Source organism: Rhamphochromis longiceps, linkage group LG22 (genome assembly GCF_057381845.1).
Source record: "Rhamphochromis longiceps isolate RC_006_pf linkage group LG22, R_longiceps_female_GT1.1, whole genome shotgun sequence".
In the NCBI taxonomy this organism is placed as follows: domain Eukaryota; kingdom Metazoa; phylum Chordata; class Actinopteri; order Cichliformes; family Cichlidae; genus Rhamphochromis; species Rhamphochromis longiceps.
In genome coordinates this window covers 24,973,062-24,994,457 of record NC_140577.1, presented here as the reverse complement: position 1 = coordinate 24,994,457, position 21,396 = coordinate 24,973,062, and the positions used below count along the sequence as shown (strand labels likewise).

Sequence of the window (21,396 nt, the reverse complement as noted above, 5' to 3'; positions counted from 1 at the left end):
TGTCAGAAACTTTAGTAGACCAGCTTTACTTGGAACGCTTCTCTGTTCATTCATATATCTGTCTTGCGTAAAAAAAAGTGCGTAAAAAGCTTCCTACAGTCCTAACAAGGACTGTTTTTTGTTTGTTTTGTTTTGTTTTTTAAAGAGGAGGAATCTTTCAGGTTCTACTGCTACTGCCTTGGGTGTCAGCGACTCTTCTCTGGTGCATTGAACTATTGCCAGCATTTCCCCAACAATCCATCAACTTCTGGCCACCCTGGGAGAAAAAAAAGAGTTTGTTTGCCATTGTCTTTAAATTATTAAGTATCACAATTGTAATTAGATCATAATTACCTGATCACTCCCAAGATTTTCTCTGAAATGCTTGACAAGAGTAGAAGAAAAAATTAGAATATAAGTGAGTACTGTACTCTGACAGGAATTAAACTTTCAGTTTCAGACAACGATTAGACAATTCTTAAAAAAACAAACAAACCAAAAAACAAGTGGACAGAGCCTTTTAACACTTAACTTTTAACACTCTGATCATTATATGAAATGTAATGATTTATCATCGTTGTTTTTCCAATAAATCTCATTTCCTAGTGTAAGGATGTTGGAGGGCAAAAAAGAAAAAAGTTTTACCAACCGGTAGGACCTGCACTCTGAACTCGATTACTTCCGCCTAGAATCGATAGCAGAGCGGAGGCTGTCGCTGATGCAACACTGACCGGTCCGTTCAGCCGGTTTCTCTCACCCAGGACTCTTTGAAAGGAGACGGTTTTGAGGTAAGTCGGCTACTGTGCAGTGTGATTTTACCGTAGAACGACATTGCTGTGAGATAAACAAAAAAAAATGTAGCAATTAGAAAAAAGCAGCTGAATCGATTATAACCACAGGAGATAGGTAACGTTAGCTGCACATGGTTTTCTCGCTAATTAGATCCTTCATTCATCGGTGGAAGTTAGCTAAATTTATAGGCTACATGCTGAATTTTAGCAAATTTACCGGGGAAAGATGTGCTTTTTCATTTTTATTTTTGGGTTAATTGCGTCTTTTTCAAAACTACCGTTATGTTCATTGGCTAGCCTGCACAGCCTGTGGAGCATCAAAGTGAAGTTTATTACATGAATACGGCTTATAGACAGCAAACTGAGCTGCAGTATTTTTAATTTTTTAAAACGCGCAAAATCTATATGCATTACTGTTTTGTTTCAGTGGAAAAAAACATGGCAGTCAGGCGAATGTTAGTCATACCTGTCTGTAGCCAAGATCAACAATAAACCGAAAGCAATTTAACTGGAACTCCCTTATTAAGAACCCCAGGAGGATGACCACTGTGCTTGTGTTACAGTCGGAGTACCCAGCGCCATGGCAGATCAGCTGAGTCCAGATGAGAAATTTAACCTCATCACCAGGAACCTCCAGGTGGGACACGCAGGCAGCTGCTCATTGTTACTGGAGCATACAGGTCACACTCACATGTTTCTGCTCGTGTGTGTGTATTGCAGGAGGTCCTTGGAGAGGAGAAGGTGAAGCAGGTCCTTCAGGAGAGAGCGCTCAGGGTTTACTGGGGCACAGCAACCACTGGCAAACCCCACGTAGCTTACTTTGTCCCCATGTCTAAGATAGCAGACTTCCTCAAAGCTGGATGTGAGGTGGGTGTGGCAGAGCTGACTATGGTTTTATTTGTAGTTGCTATTAAATTAAAACAGCCTTTTTACTCCCTCTTCTACCTTTCCTTAGGTCACTGTTCTGTTTGCAGACTTGCATGCTTACCTAGACAACATGAAAGCTCCCTGGGAGCTGCTGGAGCTCAGGGTCAAATACTATGAGCAGGTTATCAAGGCCATGCTGGAGAGCATCAGTGTGCCTCTGGATAAACTCAAGTTTGTCAAAGGAACTGACTTCCAGCTCAGCAGGTCTGTTTGCTGATTCAGAGGCTGATCTGACATCCACTCGTTCAACTTTACAGTCTCTTAAAACTTGCCTGTAGCTGCAGCTCATACTGAACATGTAGGTGTTACCATGTTTTCCAGGGAGTACACTCTGGATGTGTACCGCCTGTCCTCCATGGTGACAGAGCACGATGCTAAGAAGGCTGGAGCTGAGGTGGTGAAACAGGTGGAGCATCCTCTCCTGAGTGGTCTGCTGTACCCCGGCCTACAGGTAGTAATGCTGTTCATAGAATTGAGACGCTGGTGTCATCACACTGTGACAATGCAGTAGTTGAAGTTTCTCAGATGTGTCCGTGTCACAGCTTAGTATTATTCACAGTAACCGTATCTTGTGTTTTTCCTCATGCCCTCAGGCTCTGGATGAGGAGTATTTGAAAGTGGATGCTCAGTTTGGAGGTGTTGACCAGAGGAAGATTTTCACTCTGGCAGAGAAGGTATCCTACACCTTTGCACATTTACAGAGGTTTTTCCTTTAGTTTTAGCTCAAGTCCTCTGCAGCCTCCCAGCAGCGCACAGCTGCTAATGACTCTTTAGTCATTAGCAGCACTAATGTACTGGATTCCTTTGAATCCAGTACATTAGTGCTGTGACTTATCATACCTTCCACAATAACACTGGTGTATCTTGTGAAACTGGTGATATAGTGATGCATTTCTGTTTGCTAGTGTGGGCAGCAATGGCCTAAGCCCACTTATTTCTGAGTGCGAGAGCGGTGTGTGAGCTTCCAATGACGATTTGTTACCTAAAAAGGGAGCAGCTGTATGCCAATAGTGTGGTAGTGGTTTGCCTGTAAGCGGCACGCACTTTGCAAACTATGAAAGTAAACGGTAAACATCAAACCGGTTTCACTACTTGATGCAAAAACGCACTGAGAATATGAAAACAAAGTTGAAGGAGGAAATCCGCGCGAGATATAAAAATATCTCTTATAATATATAAGATGAGGAAAATAGTGGACAATACCTCCCACCCACTCCATGACGTGCTGGCTAGTCACAGGAGCACGTTCAACGAGAGACTGAGATTCCACAAATGCACCACCGAGTGACAAAAGAAATCATTCCTGCTTGTGGCTTATATCCCAGTACAACTCGTCCATCTAAGGCACAGTATAAAGTCAATAGTTACACCCTTTTTAAACATGTTCTAAAGTGAAAGTAACAAATAAACCAACTTTACTGGTTAGAGTTAACTGTCAGTCATATATATTTCATCTCTGTGATATTCTGGATATTCATAATTGAGCTATTTGTATATATTATATTACATCCAGAGAGGAATGGGAAGTTCATTTACTTTCCTCTTCCTGCACTCTTATGAATGTAGTGTGCTGTAGGGATTACTTTTTTAACCCCGAAGTTAGCCTGACTTTGATGCTTCAAAGGTCGTGGTGCTCTCACAAAAAGCCAAACGAGTTTTTCTGTTATAGAAGATGTAGAACATTTATTCTGTTATTATCAGAGCGTCAGATCCAGTTCTTTACCTTTCTGAGAATTTTAAGGTTTTCTCTCATGTCAGCTTCTATATTTAGTTACATATGAAAGTGTGATAACAGACTAGTACAGAATTGATAACGTTCAGCTGTTCAAGCTTTTAACCTGTGTTGTTCGGCAGTACCTGCCCTCTCTCGGCTACGCTAAACGTGCCCACCTGATGAACCCGATGGTGCCGGGGCTGACGGGGGCTAAGATGAGCTCTTCAGAAGAGGTAAGGTCATATAAACTTAGTTTGTCATGGAAGGAAGTGATTGGAGTTCAAGATTTTGACGGGAAATTTTCTCAACACTCCGTCCATCTTCATTTTATTATCTGTTTTTGCTTCCAGGAATCGAAAATCGATCTCCTGGACTCCAAAGAGGATGTAAAGAAGAAGCTGAAGAAGGCTTTCTGTGAGCCGGGCAACATCCAGAACAATGGAGTTCTCTCTTTTGTCAAATATGTCCTCTTCCCTCTACGAGGAGGTAGAAACAATTTTTCAATCTCTTCCTGCAACCTGGCTTCAGACTTCCTTTTTTTTCGGCAAATCAATTTGAATAATCAAATGAGTTGATCATTTGTACTGTTGTGTTTCAGTGTTCTCCATCAAGAGAGATGCAAAGTGGGGCGGAGACAAAGTTTACAGTGTGTTTGAGGAAGTGGAGAAGGACTTCGTTGCAGAGGTGAAGGACGCCTTAACTGGTTTATTTGAACAATGAAGTCTTCCCGTAACGAGCTCTGGTTTAACCTGTAGTTAACTGCTGTTTATAGATGATCCACCCTGGAGACCTGAAGGCCTCTGTGGAGGATGCACTAAATGAGCTACTGGAGCCAATTAGAAAGAAGTTCGAGTCTCCTGAGCTCCGTAAACTTACCAGCAACGCCTATCCTGATCCCTCAAAGACAAGTCAGTGTCAAACCGTGTGGCTGCTGTGGCTTAAAGCGGGAGTGGCTTCATACTGAGACTTAATGCTGTCTTACTTGTGTGTTATTAGAAGCAGGAGGGAAGGGCGTTAAGGCCGGAGGAGGAGGAGATGGTGGTGGAGGAGAGGACGATGAGCTGGCTCCATCCAGACTGGACATCAGAGTGGGAAAGATCCTCAGTGTGGAGAAGGTAAGTTATTGTCATTTCATTATAATCAGAACTTTTACATCATTGGATAATCACTGTGGAACTTAAAAATAATTTCCCCCCTCTGTAGCATCCAGACGCTGAGTCTCTGTACCTGGAGAAGATCGATGTAGGAGAGCCTGAGCCGAGGACGGTAGTCAGTGGGCTGGTGGCCTACATTTCACAGGAGGACCTGCAGGACAGACTGGTGTTGGTGCTGTGCAATCTGAAACCCCAGAAGATGCGTGGGATCGAGTCTCAAGCCATGCTGCTGTGTGCCTCTATGTGAGTTTCATTTTTGGGGGCTGGGTTGTTTTGTTTTTTTGCACAAAGTGAAATTTAGCTTAAATTTCCAACTCCTCCGATCTCTGTTTGTTTTCCAGTGAGGGCGAGCCCAGAAAGGTGGAGCCTCTGGATCCTCCAGAAGGTTCGTTGCCAGGGGACAGGGTCTTTGTGGAAGGGTATGAGTCAGGCAAGCCAGATGATAGACTTAACCCAAAGAAGAAGGTGTGGGAGAAACTCCAGGTATGTTTCTTTATGTATGTTTAACGTTAAACCGCTGTATTTTTCCCCCTCTACTAAAGAGCTAACATTTAAAGTACAGACTATAAAATCATGTGTGTTATCTGGTATTTTAGGTTGACCTAAAGATATCAGACGAGTGTGTAGCTCAGTGGAAAGACAAGCAGCTGATGACCAAACTGGGGCAGATCACATGTAAGACGCTCAAAGGAGGGAACATCAGTTAAACACGCAAACGCTGAAGCTGCTCCTGCTCGCCACAGCAACAGTACTTCCATCGAGTCGCCATGGCAGCAGCATCGAGCTTCATCTGGATGTTTCCTGAAGAGTGACGGCACATGATGCCTTGTGTCTTACATGTTTTAAACTCTCTTAGACAAATTCTGAAAACCTGATTCATTACTTTTCCTTTCTTTGAAGTTGTTTAGTGTTACTAGTACACATATGGGGGAAGAAAGGGCCTTTTCAGTTAAAGGACTCTGGTCTTTATAGCTTATTCGTGGAAGTAGCCAATGAAAAATATCTCGGGTTTCCTAAAAGGGACTGAACGTTTCCTTAGTTACCTGTTTTACTGTTTGCCTTCATGGTAAATGTGAACATCAGGACTGTGGCCAATCTGCCAAATCTGCTTACTAAGCATAGTTTTATGGGTTCCCAACATCCTATGTATCTAAAAATCAATATGCCTTGTACTATATGACGGTTGTATTTTGACTAATGTTGCACAGAAATCCAGATCTGAACATTAGTTGTTATAATCAAACCATGCATCATCATCTCTAATGTGTAATAAACACTGGTTGAAGTCTGAGTGAGAATATCATTTGTGATCCGTGAGAAAGTTTTTGAACTATGAACACAGGAAACAGTTTAATACACTTAAATTTTATTTATAGAAGTAATAACTGCACATATTTCTCTATAATCAGCAAAACAGAGATTTTTTTGACCCTGTGTGAGGAGTCCGTGTAATTCACTCATCAATGATTCTGAGAGGGGGAAAGTTTTGTGCAAATATATTGAGCTGTATTTGTTTTCCACCATAAAAAGGCTTACAGAGTTACAGAACATGTATTAAAGTGGACCCATCGTGCTCAGTTTCAGCTGCATGTCTTTATCAATGGATGAAGTAGTTTGCATGATTCACAGTTCAAAATAATAATGATTTTTTTTTTTTTTAAAACCCAGGCTTTAATTCATCAACCATCTGAAACAAGTTGTTTTTGTCTCTTTCCCCTCAGTTTAAGCAAACTTTCTCCTGATTGGCTGCTCCTTAACAGGCCTGTGTACTCAGTGCTGTGTGCCTGAGATTCCCCACTCTCACTTACATTAACATCCAAAACTAAAAAATGCCATCTGAAACTGAGGCGTGATGTCTGAGCTTTTGGTTCACAGGGATTACAATAATAGGTCCGCTTTTGAAAACACTGACATCCTGCTCCAGTGTAATGGTCCTCCAGGGCCAGTCACCCCAGTCGTAGCCCTAAAGGTGGTTTTCAGATGAAACAAATTCTTAAATATTTCATATTTGGTAGGAAAAGGTGACTGACAGTGCTACTGGTGAAAACAATCACACATAAATAAATAGGATACTGATGAGCTGGCTTTGCAGTCACCCAAGAATTGCTAAAAAAAAAAGAAAAAAAAGCATCTACTTGATATTTCACCTACTCCCGTATTTAGATGCTTTTATTCTGTTAAGTCTGAACTATTTAGCATATGTTGTTTACAAAAGTGCATCTCGGGAAAACAAAAACACTGAATTCTTAAGTATGCGGCATCCCTTTTTGACAAATGCTTTCCACACCAAAAAGCGTGAATGATGCTAAGCTCAGTAATTTCTTCACTCAGTCTAAGTAAGGAATGGATATCCTGTCCTACAGTGGATGCTTTTGTCAGACAATATTGCAATATATATAATACAAGAGGAGGGGGAAACAGACCATCTATGTACAGAAATGCTTTTTTTTCGAAGACAAGTCGTTTTCTCTGAGTTGAAATTACAACTACCTAATGGAACCTCTGGGAGGCGATCTAACACAAGCTAAATATTTGCAATTCAGCCAATGTACAGTGCTTCACCCTGAGGGGCCTCAGTAGGACATAAACTATATTTTTAGAAAAATACTCCAGAATAAAGCTATTTTAAGAAATTGGGAGTGATACTTTTTTTTTTTTTTTTTTGCATAAATATTAAGGAAGGCCAATACAGGCTAAGGCTTTTTGGAGGAAATGCACACAAACACTTAGTTAATGTCTCTTAATGTCAGTCAGTCTCTCTTGTGAGTTGTCCTTTTTCTGTTCCTCTGGTATCAGCCTGGTTCTTGTTTAATCACCAAAGAAGTCTTTCAGAACAGTGTTTCAATTGTGTCCGCTGTTACTCTGGTTGCTGGAGGGGGAAGACAAGTGGTGGTTAGACATTATAGCATCACCATAATACAGTTACAGGAACACGCTTGATGAGTATTCCTTCCTAATCTAATCGAATTACTGAGACATGATCATGAGCTTCAGGTTACGGTTAATTAAAGCACATGCTTGCGCATTTAACTGGAGAAAAAAAAAGTCTGTAGGCAAACCAGCAGCATCTGTACTGGGCTTGTGCCGGAGGTGACTCTTATTCTGCAACCTCTGCTTTGCATTCTGCTTTTTCATGGCAAGAGTTGGAAGAGTTATTTATTCATGCTGGTACAGAACAAACCTTGAAGCTGTTGCAAACTCAGCAGCAAAAACACCAATGAAGGCACAAATATAATGATAAACTTACTTGTTGTTTCAGACAGGTTTATTCCACTCCTATGTTCTCCTCCTACTACTGCTCCATTCCCTTTGACATTGACCTCCATCTTTGACAAAGAATTCGGAAGACTCGGTGAAGAGTTGATGCTGCTTTGCGTCGGCTTCTTGGCTACAGGTGGAGGAACTTTATCACACTTCACTCCATCAAATGTAAACACAGCAGCCTTGGATTGATCGGACACTTGCATGAGCTCAGCTGCCAAGCTTTGCTTTAGATTTGCCTGAGCGTCAGGGGATGAGGCAGTCTCTATGACAACCTTTTTTGTGCTCCTAGAGAAGATAAAGCTAGCAGTAGAAGCTGGAGACTTGTGCATGTCATATCCTTCGTGTGATTTCCGTGGCAAAGCTCCTGGGTCACTGACGCAGCTGTATGTCGATGATTTCACACCCAGTTTGGAGGGCAGACCATCTCTTGAAGACATTGCTGCAGTTTTCATTCGTATGGCTTCCTGTAAGCGCATTGAAGGACTGGTCATTGTCACAGAGGATGATTTAATGGCCTGAGGGGGAGATTTCAGTGACAAAGACTTGCGGATGGGTTTTTGAGGAATGTTTTGAGATCCTTGGATAGAAACTGGGGAATTATCCTTAACTGGTGCTTCCTCATTTGTGGACTTGTCCTCTGGCGGACTTTGCACCTGATCTTCGGTCATGTTGACTGATCTCAGGCGAACCATTTGAAGCAGGGAAGGGGTGACAAGAGGTATGTTAGCATCCTCTTTGGGAATGGGAACACTTTTGTGGCGGGAGAGGAGCTCCTTGGTCCTGGCATCTCGATTTGCTAGGCTGGAATGTCTTCTGAAATTAACTCCATGAGTTAAATTATCTGACGGTAAAGGAGGCGCTACAGGCACAGTCAGAGCTGAAAACTGAGTACTGATGGACACAGGGGGATCTTCAATTTGCAGAGAACCTCGCTTCTGGAAACTGCCGGGAGGATCTACAGCTGTGTTTGGTACTGGGCTTTCTGCTCTTTTCATACTTGGTATAAGAGGCGATTCCACTGGTGGAGGCAATACAGTCTCTAAAACAGATGAAGAAATCTCCTCAAAAGCTATAGATTTTGGAACCTGCACGTCAATCACTGGTTCTGTGTCGTTTATAACTGGTTGTGGAACAACTGGGTGCAAATCTGAACTCTGTACAGTCTGCACATTAGGGTTGCCCAACTCTGTGACGCAACCAGCCATCACATCTGGTGCACTGTCGGTTATGATGGATGGAGGAGGAGGTGGAGGAAAGTCAACCTCATCCACTCCATCAAATACAGAGTCCCCTTCCAAAGGAGGTGGTGGAGGTGGCCAGGAGGACTCTACAATGTGGATCTCCTCCTGTACCCTTTGTAAATCATTTGGAGGTGTAGATACTGCTGAGGGAGGTGTTTTCCTTGATAGAGGCGGTGTCGGGTGGTATGCTGGGGGAGGGGTAGGTGGCGGAGAAAACTTATTGATTCTGGGGACCTCTATTGAAAGTGTTTGCATGGACTGGACTTCACTTCTGTCCATCTCAGCCTTGCTCTCGTCAAATAAAGCTGTCACACCTTTCTCTAAAGACATGTAGTTCTCCACAGATATAGTGACCTCTGCTGTGCCACTCGTTACATTGTTCTCTTTCTCCACTGACTTCTCCGCCAAGACCATTTCCCCTTTGTGCAGTAGTGTCATGGGTTTCTTCATGACAGGAGGGGGATCTTTCTTTGGAGTTGTCCCTTGACTCTCTGGCTCCTTCATTACAAAGCTACTACTCTGTTCTTGCTGCTGAACATCTACGCTTGCTTTTCTTTTGTCCTGGACGAAAGATGTTTCTTGTTCTGGATATTCCTTACCCTCCTGCACCACATGAACTCTGTCAGGATGCATTGTTGATAGTAACTCAGGCTTTGCTTGAGTTTTGGACAGTTCTATGATAGGTTTGTCTGTAGCTGTTTGAATTTGATCCAAAACCTGCATCTCTTTCCTAGTTTCAGTCTGGGTTCCTGTGTCGTTACTTGTGCTTTCCTGTACTTGTGCTGCTTTTTGTTTAACATTAGGGCAAGGCCCACAGAGGAGCTCCAAGGTGCGTCTGCTGTGGACCCATGTCTCTGGAGGAGGAGGACATGGTGCTTTGACTTTAGGAGGTGGTGGGATGTTCAATAGCTCATTTACTTCCTCTCTAAAAGTTGAGGTATTGTTCTTCAGTGCAAGGTCTTTTGTAGCAACAGTTGGTGAAGATCCCTGTGGAGGCTGATTTGAGCTACACACAGAAACTTCTGTATTGGCAAGCTCAGATGTTCCAGATGATAAAGACGTAACTGAGGATGAAGGAGATGCTGCTGAGGATGAGGCTCGCGACGCTGATCTTTCCGGCTTGACTGGTTTCTTCTTCTGCTTCTCTGGGGAGGTTGGGGAGATCCCTTTTGGAGAAAGTGTTGGCGTGCCACTCTGACTAGAATAACCACTAGATGGAGAAATGGTCCGTTCAAATTTCCCATCCTCTGGTGGAACTTTCTGTGGGGAGGAACTAGATTCTGGAGATAGCCCATCTTCATTTGAAGATGCCTTAGCAGAACTCAGAGGATTGGTGGAAGAATCTGGAGAGCTTGACCTAAGGAAGTTTGATACATCTTCGGGTATCTTAGTGCTATTTGTAGAAACCAACTTTGTCTCATCCTCTGGTACAATATTCTCTCTAGTAAATGTCACCTCCCCAGAAGCAGAGTCATTAAGACTTTTGTTATCCACAATAACCACCCTGGAGTTACCTCTAATCTTATTACTGTGCAGAGAGTTTGATCTACGTGGTGGTGCTGGAGGTTGCTTGGTCTTCATAACTGAAAGGCTACGTTTCTTTTTATTCTTTGCTTCTTCTCCAGCAGCCACCGCCACCGATTCACCAGATTCTGTTGCTGGTCTTGTAACAAGGTTTTCACCTTTACCGCTAGGGCTGCTAATCGCATGAACAGAGCTACGGAAACTAACAAGGTCCTGATCCCCAGCAGTTTGTTTGGTTTGCCCATTTAGACATACTCTCTGTGAAGAGTTACTGCTTTGTGTGCTACCCTTGGAGGACAGTGGGGATGAGTTTGAAATAATGGTCTCAGAAGACTTTGACTCACTCCAGTTTGACCCTGAAGCTGATGTGGCCAGTGTGGAGTCATTGTGATAATGGTTTGTCTGGGAAGTGTCACCATCTGATCTTCTGGATAGCAAGGGGCTGACTGCCGAGTCCCCAGATGCCAGGCTGCTTTTGCTTACAGTGCGAACACTGCTGCCATGGTTGACACTGCTGCCATGGTTGACACTGCTGCCACGAGTCCGGCTGGTACTGCGGTCAATCTCAATGAATTCAATCGATGCTGGCATTACAGCATTAGGAATGATTGTAGACAAGTAAGTGGCCTGTGGAGAGATAGACATCACTGGCCCCTGAAAGAAAACAGAAAATGTTTCATATGTAAATGTGACAAATTGCCAATAATCAACTAGGAATTAAAAACAAAGTTCACACAACTAATTTAAAGACAGTTTTCTTATCTAACAGCTTGATTTAATTCCTACCTGGGGTTCCTGGAGGAAATTAAACATTGAAGGAGATAAAGAGGTGGATGTTGTCATGCCAGGTACTGCAAGAGACTTGGGTCTTAGGTTGGAGGTGGGAAAGAGCTGGGAACCAAAGTCCTGGTGGTCCTGGAGATGCTTCCTCACCAGCTCTTCACCTCTGAATGCCTGCTTAGAGTGGAGTGGAGTGGACCATTCTTGAAATATAAAAGGCATATTAAACTTATAACATATATCAAAGCTATTTACAATGAATAGGTTCTTTCTGAATAACTCTTTACCTCCAGCTCTGAAACATGTACCCTTGCTCCCAACTTATTTGCGACTGGAGTCCCATCATCTGTAGAAATGGTGATGACACCTGATGATTGGCTGTTACTGATCTGTGTGTTGACAGAGACCTCAGTAGAAACAAGCGGCTGAAAGGTGGAGTTTCTGTTTAGGCCTGTGAAAAAGGTATATCACTGTTAGCACCATTAGTAACATGGTAATATAGTTTTAGTTCATCATCAACAAAGAACAATACTTTGAGCGTACCAAGTTCTTTCTGGACCTGGTTGGGAATACCCATGATGGTGGTTCTCCTGGTCTTCTTCCTGCTCTTATCTTGTCTTTTGATTGGATTCAGGGGCTTGAATGTAGAACCTGTAAGTAAAAAAACAAAACTTTCACATGTGCACATTTCAGGCTTCAATATTCTTGTCTGATTTTTCGCCGCACATTAAAAACTGAATTGTGAATTCTTTGCTTTGCAGGTTGTGCTGTAGAACTGCCAAAGCCCCATCTCATGTTCATGCTAACTGCTAATTGAAATTCTGTTGACTGTCCTTTATAGTGATTAATTATGGTCATTATGACAAATGTGGCAGCAAATTTCAGGTATTCCCACAACCAGGGAGAAGGAGCAAGTTTATGCTAATCCTTCCTAAGAATCTACTCTTATATTTGCAGCTCTTTAAGGCTCTACCTAAGCTAGATGTTACCACCAACATGCTAGCATGCCTATAATGATTATCCTAGCATAGTAATGGGATGCAAGTATGCGGTTAAAAATCTTCTACTTTTTGGTGTAGCCCATTAGAGTGACAATTAGTACCAAACAGTATGAATAAAATGGATGGAAATGTCATTAGTTTTTCAAGTAATACATAACAGATTCTGGAAAAATAAAAACAAATTTAAGAAAAATACTTAATGCCTAAATATTCCGAGCTGGCAGCCAGTTTCAGCAGCTTATTCTAAATATGTATGCACATTTTATGATGGCACTCAAGGAAAGGTCAGTGTTTCAACAACATATGTAGGCGCCATGGATATCTATATAGGATTAATGGTAATGTTTCCAGTATGTACTGACATATTTAAGGGAGATGATCAATCTTAGGGCCAGATTGCTGGCATGACTAAAAAAAGTTGTACACTCATTGGACACTTTAATAGTTACATCTTTTGCCTTCAGAACTGCCTTAATTCACAGATTTAACAAAGTGCTAGAAACAAAGATTTTGCTCAGTATTGAAATGATAGCATCATGTAGTTGCTGCAGATGTGCCATGATGCAAATCTCCCACTTCATCATATCCCAGAGGTGCTCTACTGTATTGAAATCTGGTCACTTTAGAGGCTATTTGAGTACAATGAACTCAATTTTATATTAAGGAAATCCATTTTAAATGATTTGTGACATGGAATTTCAACCTCCAGTTGTTGGAAGAAGTGCACATTGTGGTCATAAAGGAATGGACATGGTCAGCAACAATAATCAGCGAGGCTGTGGTACTTAAACAATGATCATTTGGAACTTAGGGGGCAAGAATGTGTGGCAAGAAAATATCCAACACGCCATTATACCACTGCCACCAACCTGAACCACGCTTTCCATGTTATTTATGCCAAATTCTGACCTTCCTAATCCTAATATGGCAGCAGAGATTGAGACTTGAACTTCAGAAGATCATATTGACCATGTCTACATGCCTACATGGAATGCTGTCATATGATTGGTTGATTAGATACTTACTTTAACAAGCAGTTGAACAGGTGCACCCAAAAAAGTGGCCAGTAAGAACAGTGCTTAAATACTGGGAGCAGTGAAATATATTATATATAAAGTAAAATATATTAGGCACTTTTCTTCTCTTGATAATTAAGGTTTTTTTTTTGTAAATATATGATCTGAATACCAATTAGACTCCCTGCATGCACACACAGAATGGCACGCTTTCCCCTTCAGTTGTGATGTGTAGAGCTGCTGTGATGTCTTTAGATGTTTAGAACTCTTTGAGTTACAGAAAAAAAATCTTCAGCTGTGCATAAGAGTATGTTAGTATGAGTGTGTGTCTGTGTATCGAGTTCCTCCTCCTTTGATTTCACACCATAACTGCAGAGGCACCAAGTAGCTGGAATGAGACGTGCATGCTAAATAAGTACCCACCTATGATTCACCATAAAGCAGTAAATTCAGGAACAAAGCTCAAACTGCTCTCATGGGCACTATGATTAGCTCCTATTCCTCTAAGATGAAGGCAATACATATCCCTCCTTTCCAAGTTCTACACACACAAGCAGAGCTGTTTCTTGCCTTGGCGGGTAAGTGCAGGTCTAGTCATCGCAGCAAAGGTTACTGTGCTATCAGTATTCCCAGAGTTGGCTCTTGACTCTGGAGATGCATCTCCATCCTTGGAGTTGATATCCTCCGGATGAAGAGTGTCTGTGGACTGCAGGGATACACACACACCGACACACATAGAGGTGTGTAGTTAGGTAGCTGTCTTTGCTTTGAGGAATAACGAGTAAAATGATCCACAGAGCTTTTAGGGCACTTACAGCAATGCTTTCACTGTCAGGAAAGTTCCCTCCATTCTTGTGTTCTGAGAGATCAAAACAGACAAGTTTGAAAAAACTGAAGCTCCATATACAATCACTCTTATATAGACATACAATCATTTATGTAACCATAGATTTTTTTTTTTTTTTTTAAATAAAGTGGGATATACAAAAATCTTCAGTTTAAGACCTAACAAAATGTTATGTTATGTCATATTGATATGAAGAATCAAATGAATGTGCCTTACCTTCCTGCTGTTGTATCTTGAGTCCCTCTTGAGCTTCAGTGTGCAGGTCTTCCAAGTACTGAGGCCTGCTGCCCTCAATGAAAACATTCTCCTGGTAGTGCTGCGAGGCTGTATAATGGACTGTCAACCTCTTCTGGTCTTCATTCACCTTGGGACCAGCTGTTGATATAATAAGAAAAAATAGTAAAGGTCAAATCTATTTGGTATTTTATACCTTTAAATGCCTGAAATTCACCAAAAAGAATGGTCTTAATTTTGTAACGTGCACTGAAACGTCCAGGTATATTATAAAAAACGATTTTTGCACTCCAACCATGTCTTGCAACAACTGTGATGTCTACCCATCACTGTCCTGCTCAAGGGCAAGGTCAATGGGATGGCACAGCTAACAACAAAGACACAAAACCACCGGTTTATGCCTGTTAGAGCAGGGGCAACACACTCACAGAACTGGAGTTATATCGAGTTTATATCAATTTGTTTTGGAACCCTATTGTGTGACAGAACCTTTATTCACACATATTGTAACATCAGAACTACTAATTTTGGCAACAGCATTTATCCAGAATTATTCAGAATTAAAACAATAGTGAGACATCAACTCTTTGCACTATCCCAATGAAAGCAGTGGTGTTAGCATAAATACAGACATTTATCAACTTGACAGAGAACTTGCTTCACTTCCACCTGATAAGAATGTGCGTTTGTCAGCGCACCTTTAATGCAGCGCACTTATTAAGTCTCCTCATCCAAGTTTGGCGTGCAGACATCCCAGTCTGGCCAGGCCCTCGGCAGTAAACTATGGCCTGGCTAATCTCCTGCAGTATCTTGCTTCCTTGTAAACCCCGCAGGGATTACTGCCGATAATCTGTCCTCATGCAAGGATGCTGCAAGAAACCCTGCTGAAATATTAACTACAACACACATACCTCTTACTGATCAAATAAACAGACTATTACAAAAACAGGACTCCTGTGTGGGAACTGGACCAAGCTCTGTCTCTCTGCAGGACTGCTTTGCACGACGTCAAATGACAGCTAAGGAGCTGATCCCAGCTGACACTGGGTAAGAGGCACCCTGGACAGGTTGCCAGTCCATCACAAGGCAAACAAAAAGAGAGAAAAGCAATAATACAAACCTTTAGCTAACGTAGAATCAACTGACCAAACATTCATGTCTTTGGCATGTGGGATAAAATTGGGGCTTCTTGCCTTCTTGTGTTAACCACAGTGATGGCAGCTACATCACAGTGCTACATCTAGGATTCTGAACCACAAATTCATGAAAATCTGCACAACTGTGTATGAACTGGGAAGTCATTTCCATGGGAAATCAGTCATGCAAATTGGCTAAAATCTTAGCTGAGCAAGGGTCAGCGTGAGTTGTTCCTTTTCCTTCCTTTATCGCTCCCACTGGTTCCCAGTTAGGATGGACTACACTCAGTTTAGTCTATAAACTTCCACTTGACAACTGTGAGCATCTCATGACAATTACTCAAATATGTAACACTTTAACCAGTAGCAACAAATAACCGAAGAAGCAGCCCTCCCTGATACTCTGCCAGACCCCTGCAGGAGGTTTAGGGATTTGGGTTGATTAATACGATTCCCCCCCAAAAAGTCAGCAAAGAGCTTTATCTCATTAGACAGGACCTCCAAATTACCTTCAACACTAATTCTTACACATCGGTGTGTTTGTGAACTGTTGAGGTAGATGTCAGTTAAAATGAAAAAACAGTACTTGCTTTTAAGGTATATTTAGTATGATAAAAAGCTTGGTTAAACAATCAATCACAGCAAAGTTAAAGAGATTTACTGCAGCCTCCACGTGAGTCGGCACTCACCCTTTTTCTTGAAGATGGACAGCAGAGAGTGGATGCTCTTCCTCAAGTAAACAACCATGCCTACACCAGTGCCATAACAAAACCCACACTCAAAACGCCAGAGCAAAGCAAAACAGAGTCTAACAAGTTGTCCTTCTGTCAATTTGACCTGCGATTGAGATCCGCATGCCTCGACTGAGGAGGCAGAGCTCGACAGCAATGATCGCAGGTGCTTCTGCAGAGACTTGGAGGGACTTGGGAAGGACAAGCGCACAATGAGATCTGCTTTCAGCCCAGCTGCCTTATCCCCGAGTCTGATACCCTCCTCCCTTCCCCCGCTGCTCTTTCTCTCTCGTGTCTGTTTTGCTCACACAGGCTCCCTCCATTGCTATTCCCTCCCCATTGTCAAATGATGAACCCCTCCCGCCAGCAAGACGGCTGTCAAAGTTTGGCTTTCAGGAGGCAACCAGCCCCCCACTTCACTCAGTATAGACAGACACGTGTGGAGCTTTGTGCACACACTCCACCAGTGCAAACCCAGTTAAAGCTTCCTTATGCTAATTAAAACAAAGCTACCCATGAAAAATGTTCCAATATAAGAGAGCTAATTTCTGCATATTCTACCATAGATTCTAAAACTACCCGCTTGGTCACTGATATAATCTGAAGTTGTGGAGCTTCTACATCCCTACTGGAAGCCTTCAGCAGTATGCATGTGTCTGACACTGTGTCTCATTATCTAAGGGCTACAGGGGCTGCATTTGACAGTAAAGGTTGTGTCCTCACGATGAAAAGCTATGCCGTTCCAGTTTTATTCTCTTATGTCTCCCTCCATCACTTTTTTCCCAGTACCCTCACTCCCCTGCCTGTCTCTGCCAATCTCAACTCCTTTACATCTTTCTATAGTTCTTCCTTCTTCCTGCCTGCCCCTTTAGCCTTATATCTAACAAAGGTCTAATTTGAGTTATAAATAGCTGACAGCGCCTCAGTTCATCATCTGTCTGCGGATGAGTTCCTGCTAATGTTTCCTGACAAACTGCAGAGGGTATGAAATATAACACGGCTTCAGGACAACTCAGTTAATGTGGATTCGGTGCCAAACAAACGATCAGTACTGCATCCCGGGATTGCTTTCCTGCTGGTGAAGATGCAGCACTTTGATTCTCTTGCCCCCTGAATGGGGGTTTTTCTACAATAACAGGGTCACAGCAGGGGGCTACAGCTGGCTTGCACCAGCTGGAGGGTAGTAATGCAATTACCTTCAATCATTCACTTGCTATCCCTCCACATACAGGAATCCTGGCACTGGTAAAATAAAAGTGGAGCTTCTCCCGTAAAGAAATCTGCACCCCAGTGCCCCAGGGTCAGACTGCCCAGCCCGGGGTGCTGGCAGTGGTTCAACCTCAGTGTGGTGAGCCCAGGCTGGAATATACAGAGGCATTCAGGAGCTTTAGACCTGGGAGCCGTGCCAGAGGATTAACTCTGCCACCAGATTAACCTGTCCATCTCCTCACCTCGTGCTCCCACTTGCCTCACCTTTGTCATCTCTCTGTCTTACCCATTTATGCCATATCACACTTTGCACCACATCTTTGCTCTGCATCTCATCTTCAAGTGTCTGGATGACATCGCCAGGCAACTAATTCAGTCTCATCACTGTCTAATCCATATTAATATCTTACCAATATGAGACAAGAGAGAGCTTACGGGCATGAGAAAGGAGCTTTGTTGCAAGTCGCAAACGTTCCTTTTCTTCAGATATAAATCCCCTGCACACCCACTCCCCTCACCACAGACCTTTACTACATGCCAGTTTTGGGGGTCCCTGGCCCAACATATGCACCCTCCCCCCTCTTGTTAACTAAGACCCCTCATATCAATATTCATTAGAATGCCTAAAGAGACACCATCTGGTCCTGGTGGAGAGGGCAGAGGGGAGCGAGGGCCTTTAGTACACACAACAAACCATTCCACTGCATAAGCTAAACAAAACAGAAACTAACGGACACTAAAGCCTTTCTAACGCAGGTTTCCAAATCAGTTCAAGGTGTCAGGTCAAAAGATGGGGAAAAAAAGCCAAATATTTACTTGTAAAGTGCTACGTAGCCTATTTCCTTCAGCACTTTTAAATCAACTGGTGTGCCTTTTAGGGGACAATCAGAGGTTGTTTTACAGCCTTGTCTTTGTGAGTCTAAAGATAATATCATAAATCACCAGTGCCAGACTGTTGGGCTTGTTTGCAGGTCAAATAGTCTGTGAAAGAATAATCAGAGCTCAGACAGCCAACAAAACCTGCTTGTTAAAAGGTCACAGGCACAAAAATACAGCCCATGCTTCATTAGCAACAGTCACATTTAAAATAACGATAATGACTTGGGATGTTATTTTCCTTTAGCCTTCTGATTTACATCTTGTATCAGAGCTCCAGCCAGGTGTGTGATCTGCTGAAAAGGTAAAGTGTGTGGAGTTTGGAAGAAAAATGTCTATTTGTTTATTTGAACATCCCATTTTTTTTAAAACTCATATATTTAAATTCAATATTTTATGGTTTTTAAGATCTCTTCTCACACTCATTTGTCATAATAAACCTTCCTATAGGGTTGTTATTTACAGATGTTTGACTGCTGATCAAATAAAACCACACATTCAAAGTTTCTCTGTGTAACCACGTGAAGCATTTTTCATGTGTCTTGATGCATGCTCAATCATTCAGGTAAAGAAATCCCAAAAAGTTGATTCAGCTTTTTTATGTATTTAACACAAAATACATGAATACATTGTTAATTTAAATTGGAAATGAATAATATTAATCAGTGAGCTTAGAAACAGTACTGACCACTAACATCAACAAACAATTCCAACACAAACTCCAAAGTGGCAGAAACACTGAATTACAATATGTCTTTAAATAACATTTAACTACTGATAACATTATCAGGGAAGGAAACTAAGTTGGGCAGTTAGCTGCTACATTAGCAGCTTTGTTTAGTGATGTAACAACTGATTATTTAAGAGGAAAACAATTATTAGTTCTAGTCCTGGCCAATATTATTTTCTTTTTTATCCTAGAAGTGGACAAGGCTTTCAAACTACACAGGGTTTTAGGTTGGGAACAAAATAAATAATAAATACTGACTCCTTCAATTCCCAAACTATCATTAGAGCCTCTATTTTCATAGATATTGTGTGTAAAGTCTATAATCTGAGCAGATAGATTAGCCCTAATCACAATTAAATGAAATGCATGTGTATTACAACTGTAGAGCATCTTTAAATCCAAACTAATGAGATTAATTAACTCTACTCTTTATCCAAAGTTGCCCGTTTGTAATAAAAAAAATCACTTCAAATATGAAAATAAACAAAACAGACAATACATTATTAAAAACTTCGAAACTGACCTACTTTACAAGCTGCAAGCATAACAATGTTACTATACACAGCTACCTTATCTCTCAGAGCAGCACACAGACATAAGCTTTTTATGGTTTCTGGTAAACATGTAACACACCCATATAGCGTCTTGCTCCACTAGAGAGTGCTATATCAGCTCTGATTCTGCTTGGACTGCAAGTATGAGACTGCAAAAAAAGCAGGTCATTCGATGAGGATGTTTACAGCAGATACACATGGCCACTTTGCATTGATAGTGGCAAAAGAAAAGCAGCTGAATATAAAATATGACTCCCAGTGAGCTGACCAAGCCCAACCATGGATGCTAACACACACAGAAATAAACACCCTTGATGGAAAATTTTATAATTTCATAGTGGTTCATCACACATCCTCGGCTCACCCTCTCATTTGCTGCACACCGCAGAAATGAGGAGAAGAGACTAAGAAGTGATAGCTGTATTGCTTTTGTCACAACCTCAAAATCCGTATCAGGTGAGCACATGGGCCACTGGACCACAACAAGGTACAGGGTTTCCACTTCATGCCTGGCTGGGTTTCAAAAGTGCTTTTGTTTATTACTGGGTGTATGGTTCACTACATTAACACTGGGCTCATTAGAAAAAAAGAGGGGGGGACACCAGGTGACAGTGGCATGTAGAAGTAATGTTTTCCACTGGTTGTGTGTGGCTTTACAAGGCACTTTACATTGTAACGTTAAGACCTTCCAATATTAGAAAGATAATCCCAGTAATCAGAGGACCCCCTATGAGCAAGGACTTGGTGAAAGTGGGAAGGAAGAAAAATCCTTTTTAACAGGAAGAAACCTCCTGCAGGACCAGGCTCAATGTACGATAAGTAAGTGCTTTTAGTCAGATCTGAGTCTCTAAATGCTTTCTTTCGGGCATTTTTTTGCACTCATGGCTCTGTATGATGTCAGCACAGAAGCCCCACCCACTTTCTGTTCAAAACTTCTGTTTAACAAAAAGTAACCAATTAGAAGACAGCTAGCTCAAAGGGTGGAGCAATGGACTTAAAAATGGATTGTTTTAGACAGTGAATTAACTAAGGAGCCGCTCCAAAGTCCAGTCCAGGATAAATAAGGATGACTCTGAAATGTGAATGACACAAAGCTATGCTAGCAGAGAACAACAACAAGAACATGAAGCTCAAAATGATCATGATAGGCTCCCTTTGAGGTACAGATACAAAACATTCATGTTTTAGCAGTAGATTGTAGCAGAGATAATCAAGCTGGAGTAAACAGAGCTTTCGTTGGAGTCTATTTTCAGTCAGATAAACATACGTTTGCTGAAGTAGTAAATATTTACAGCAGCACAGTGGTGTGTGACATATAAACTACATAGAGCACAGCATCCAGCCAGTGGATCTGTATTTTTTCAATAAATAGTCTGTGGACAAAAACTGAACTCTATACCACAGAGTAACACAATCAGGACTTTAGATGACACCTGCCTTGTCTTATGATTCAGCGTTTAGTGATTATCAGCAGATAGAAAGTGTAAGGTTTGCAGTCGATTGAGTCTTCTAAGGTTGATCTTTCCATCCCTGTACACACAAATGAAGCTGCCACAGTACAGGAAGAGAGGGTTAAAGTGTGACCAGCAATAAACCTCCAATCACCCCAACACAGGAGCACACACACACAGGTGTCATTATTCAAGCTGGCTGCTACACTCCTGATTTGTATTCAGTGGTTGTTGTAG

General features: G+C 42.0%; 2 protein-coding genes across 5 annotated transcripts in view; one reads left to right on the top strand and one right to left on the bottom strand.

Moving 5' to 3' along the window:
• The first annotated feature begins 644 nt into the window (after positions 1-644).
• On the top strand, positions 645-5,856 carry yars1 (tyrosyl-tRNA synthetase 1). Its single transcript, XM_085395650.1, has 14 exons — positions 645-767; positions 1,334-1,407; positions 1,491-1,637; positions 1,726-1,901; positions 2,019-2,148; positions 2,291-2,371; positions 3,552-3,644; positions 3,762-3,897; positions 4,010-4,095; positions 4,184-4,319; positions 4,408-4,526; positions 4,615-4,808; positions 4,907-5,048; positions 5,162-5,856. Exons 2-14 carry the CDS (start codon positions 1,351-1,353, stop codon positions 5,270-5,272), a joined length of 1,608 nt encoding a protein of 535 aa, XP_085251776.1. The 5' UTR covers positions 645-767; positions 1,334-1,350; the 3' UTR covers positions 5,273-5,856.
• Positions 5,857-6,996: 1,140 nt separating this feature from the next.
• Positions 6,997-21,396, bottom strand: part of nhsl3 (NHS like 3) — a 38,669-nt gene continuing 24,269 nt past the window's right edge. For 2 of the 4 annotated variants that reach the window (XM_085395645.1, XM_085395648.1), the window contains 8 exons: positions 14,455-14,613; positions 14,207-14,250; positions 13,962-14,097; positions 11,918-12,025; positions 11,662-11,825; positions 11,381-11,551; positions 7,813-11,248; positions 6,997-7,434 (listed from right to left, as the gene is read on the bottom strand). In XM_085395645.1, the coding sequence (XP_085251771.1) occupies positions 7,394-7,434; positions 7,813-11,248; positions 11,381-11,551; positions 11,662-11,825; positions 11,918-12,025; positions 13,962-14,097; positions 14,207-14,250; positions 14,455-14,613 (4,259 nt within the window). In that variant the 3' untranslated portion in view covers positions 6,997-7,393. Of the gene's footprint in view, positions 7,435-7,812; positions 11,249-11,380; positions 11,552-11,661; positions 11,826-11,917; positions 12,026-13,961; positions 14,098-14,206; positions 14,251-14,454; positions 14,614-16,297; positions 16,575-21,396 lie in introns of those variants that run through there. The other 2 variants (XM_085395649.1, XM_085395647.1) reach the window with 2 other exon arrangements.

What these genes read in the sequence shown, in the direction of transcription:
- yars1 (XM_085395650.1), top strand. Translation starts at nt 1,351, where the DNA reads ATGGCAGATCAGCTGAGTCCAGATGAGAAATTTAACCTCATCACCAGG. An exon ending in AGAAGGACTTCGTTGCAGAG is followed by an intron (nt 4,096 to 4,183) that starts GTGAAGGACGCC and finishes TGCTGTTTATAG; the next exon opens with ATGATCCACCCTGGAGACCT. An exon ending in AGATCCTCAGTGTGGAGAAG is followed by an intron (nt 4,527 to 4,614) that starts GTAAGTTATTGT and finishes CCCCCTCTGTAG; the next exon opens with CATCCAGACGCTGAGTCTCT.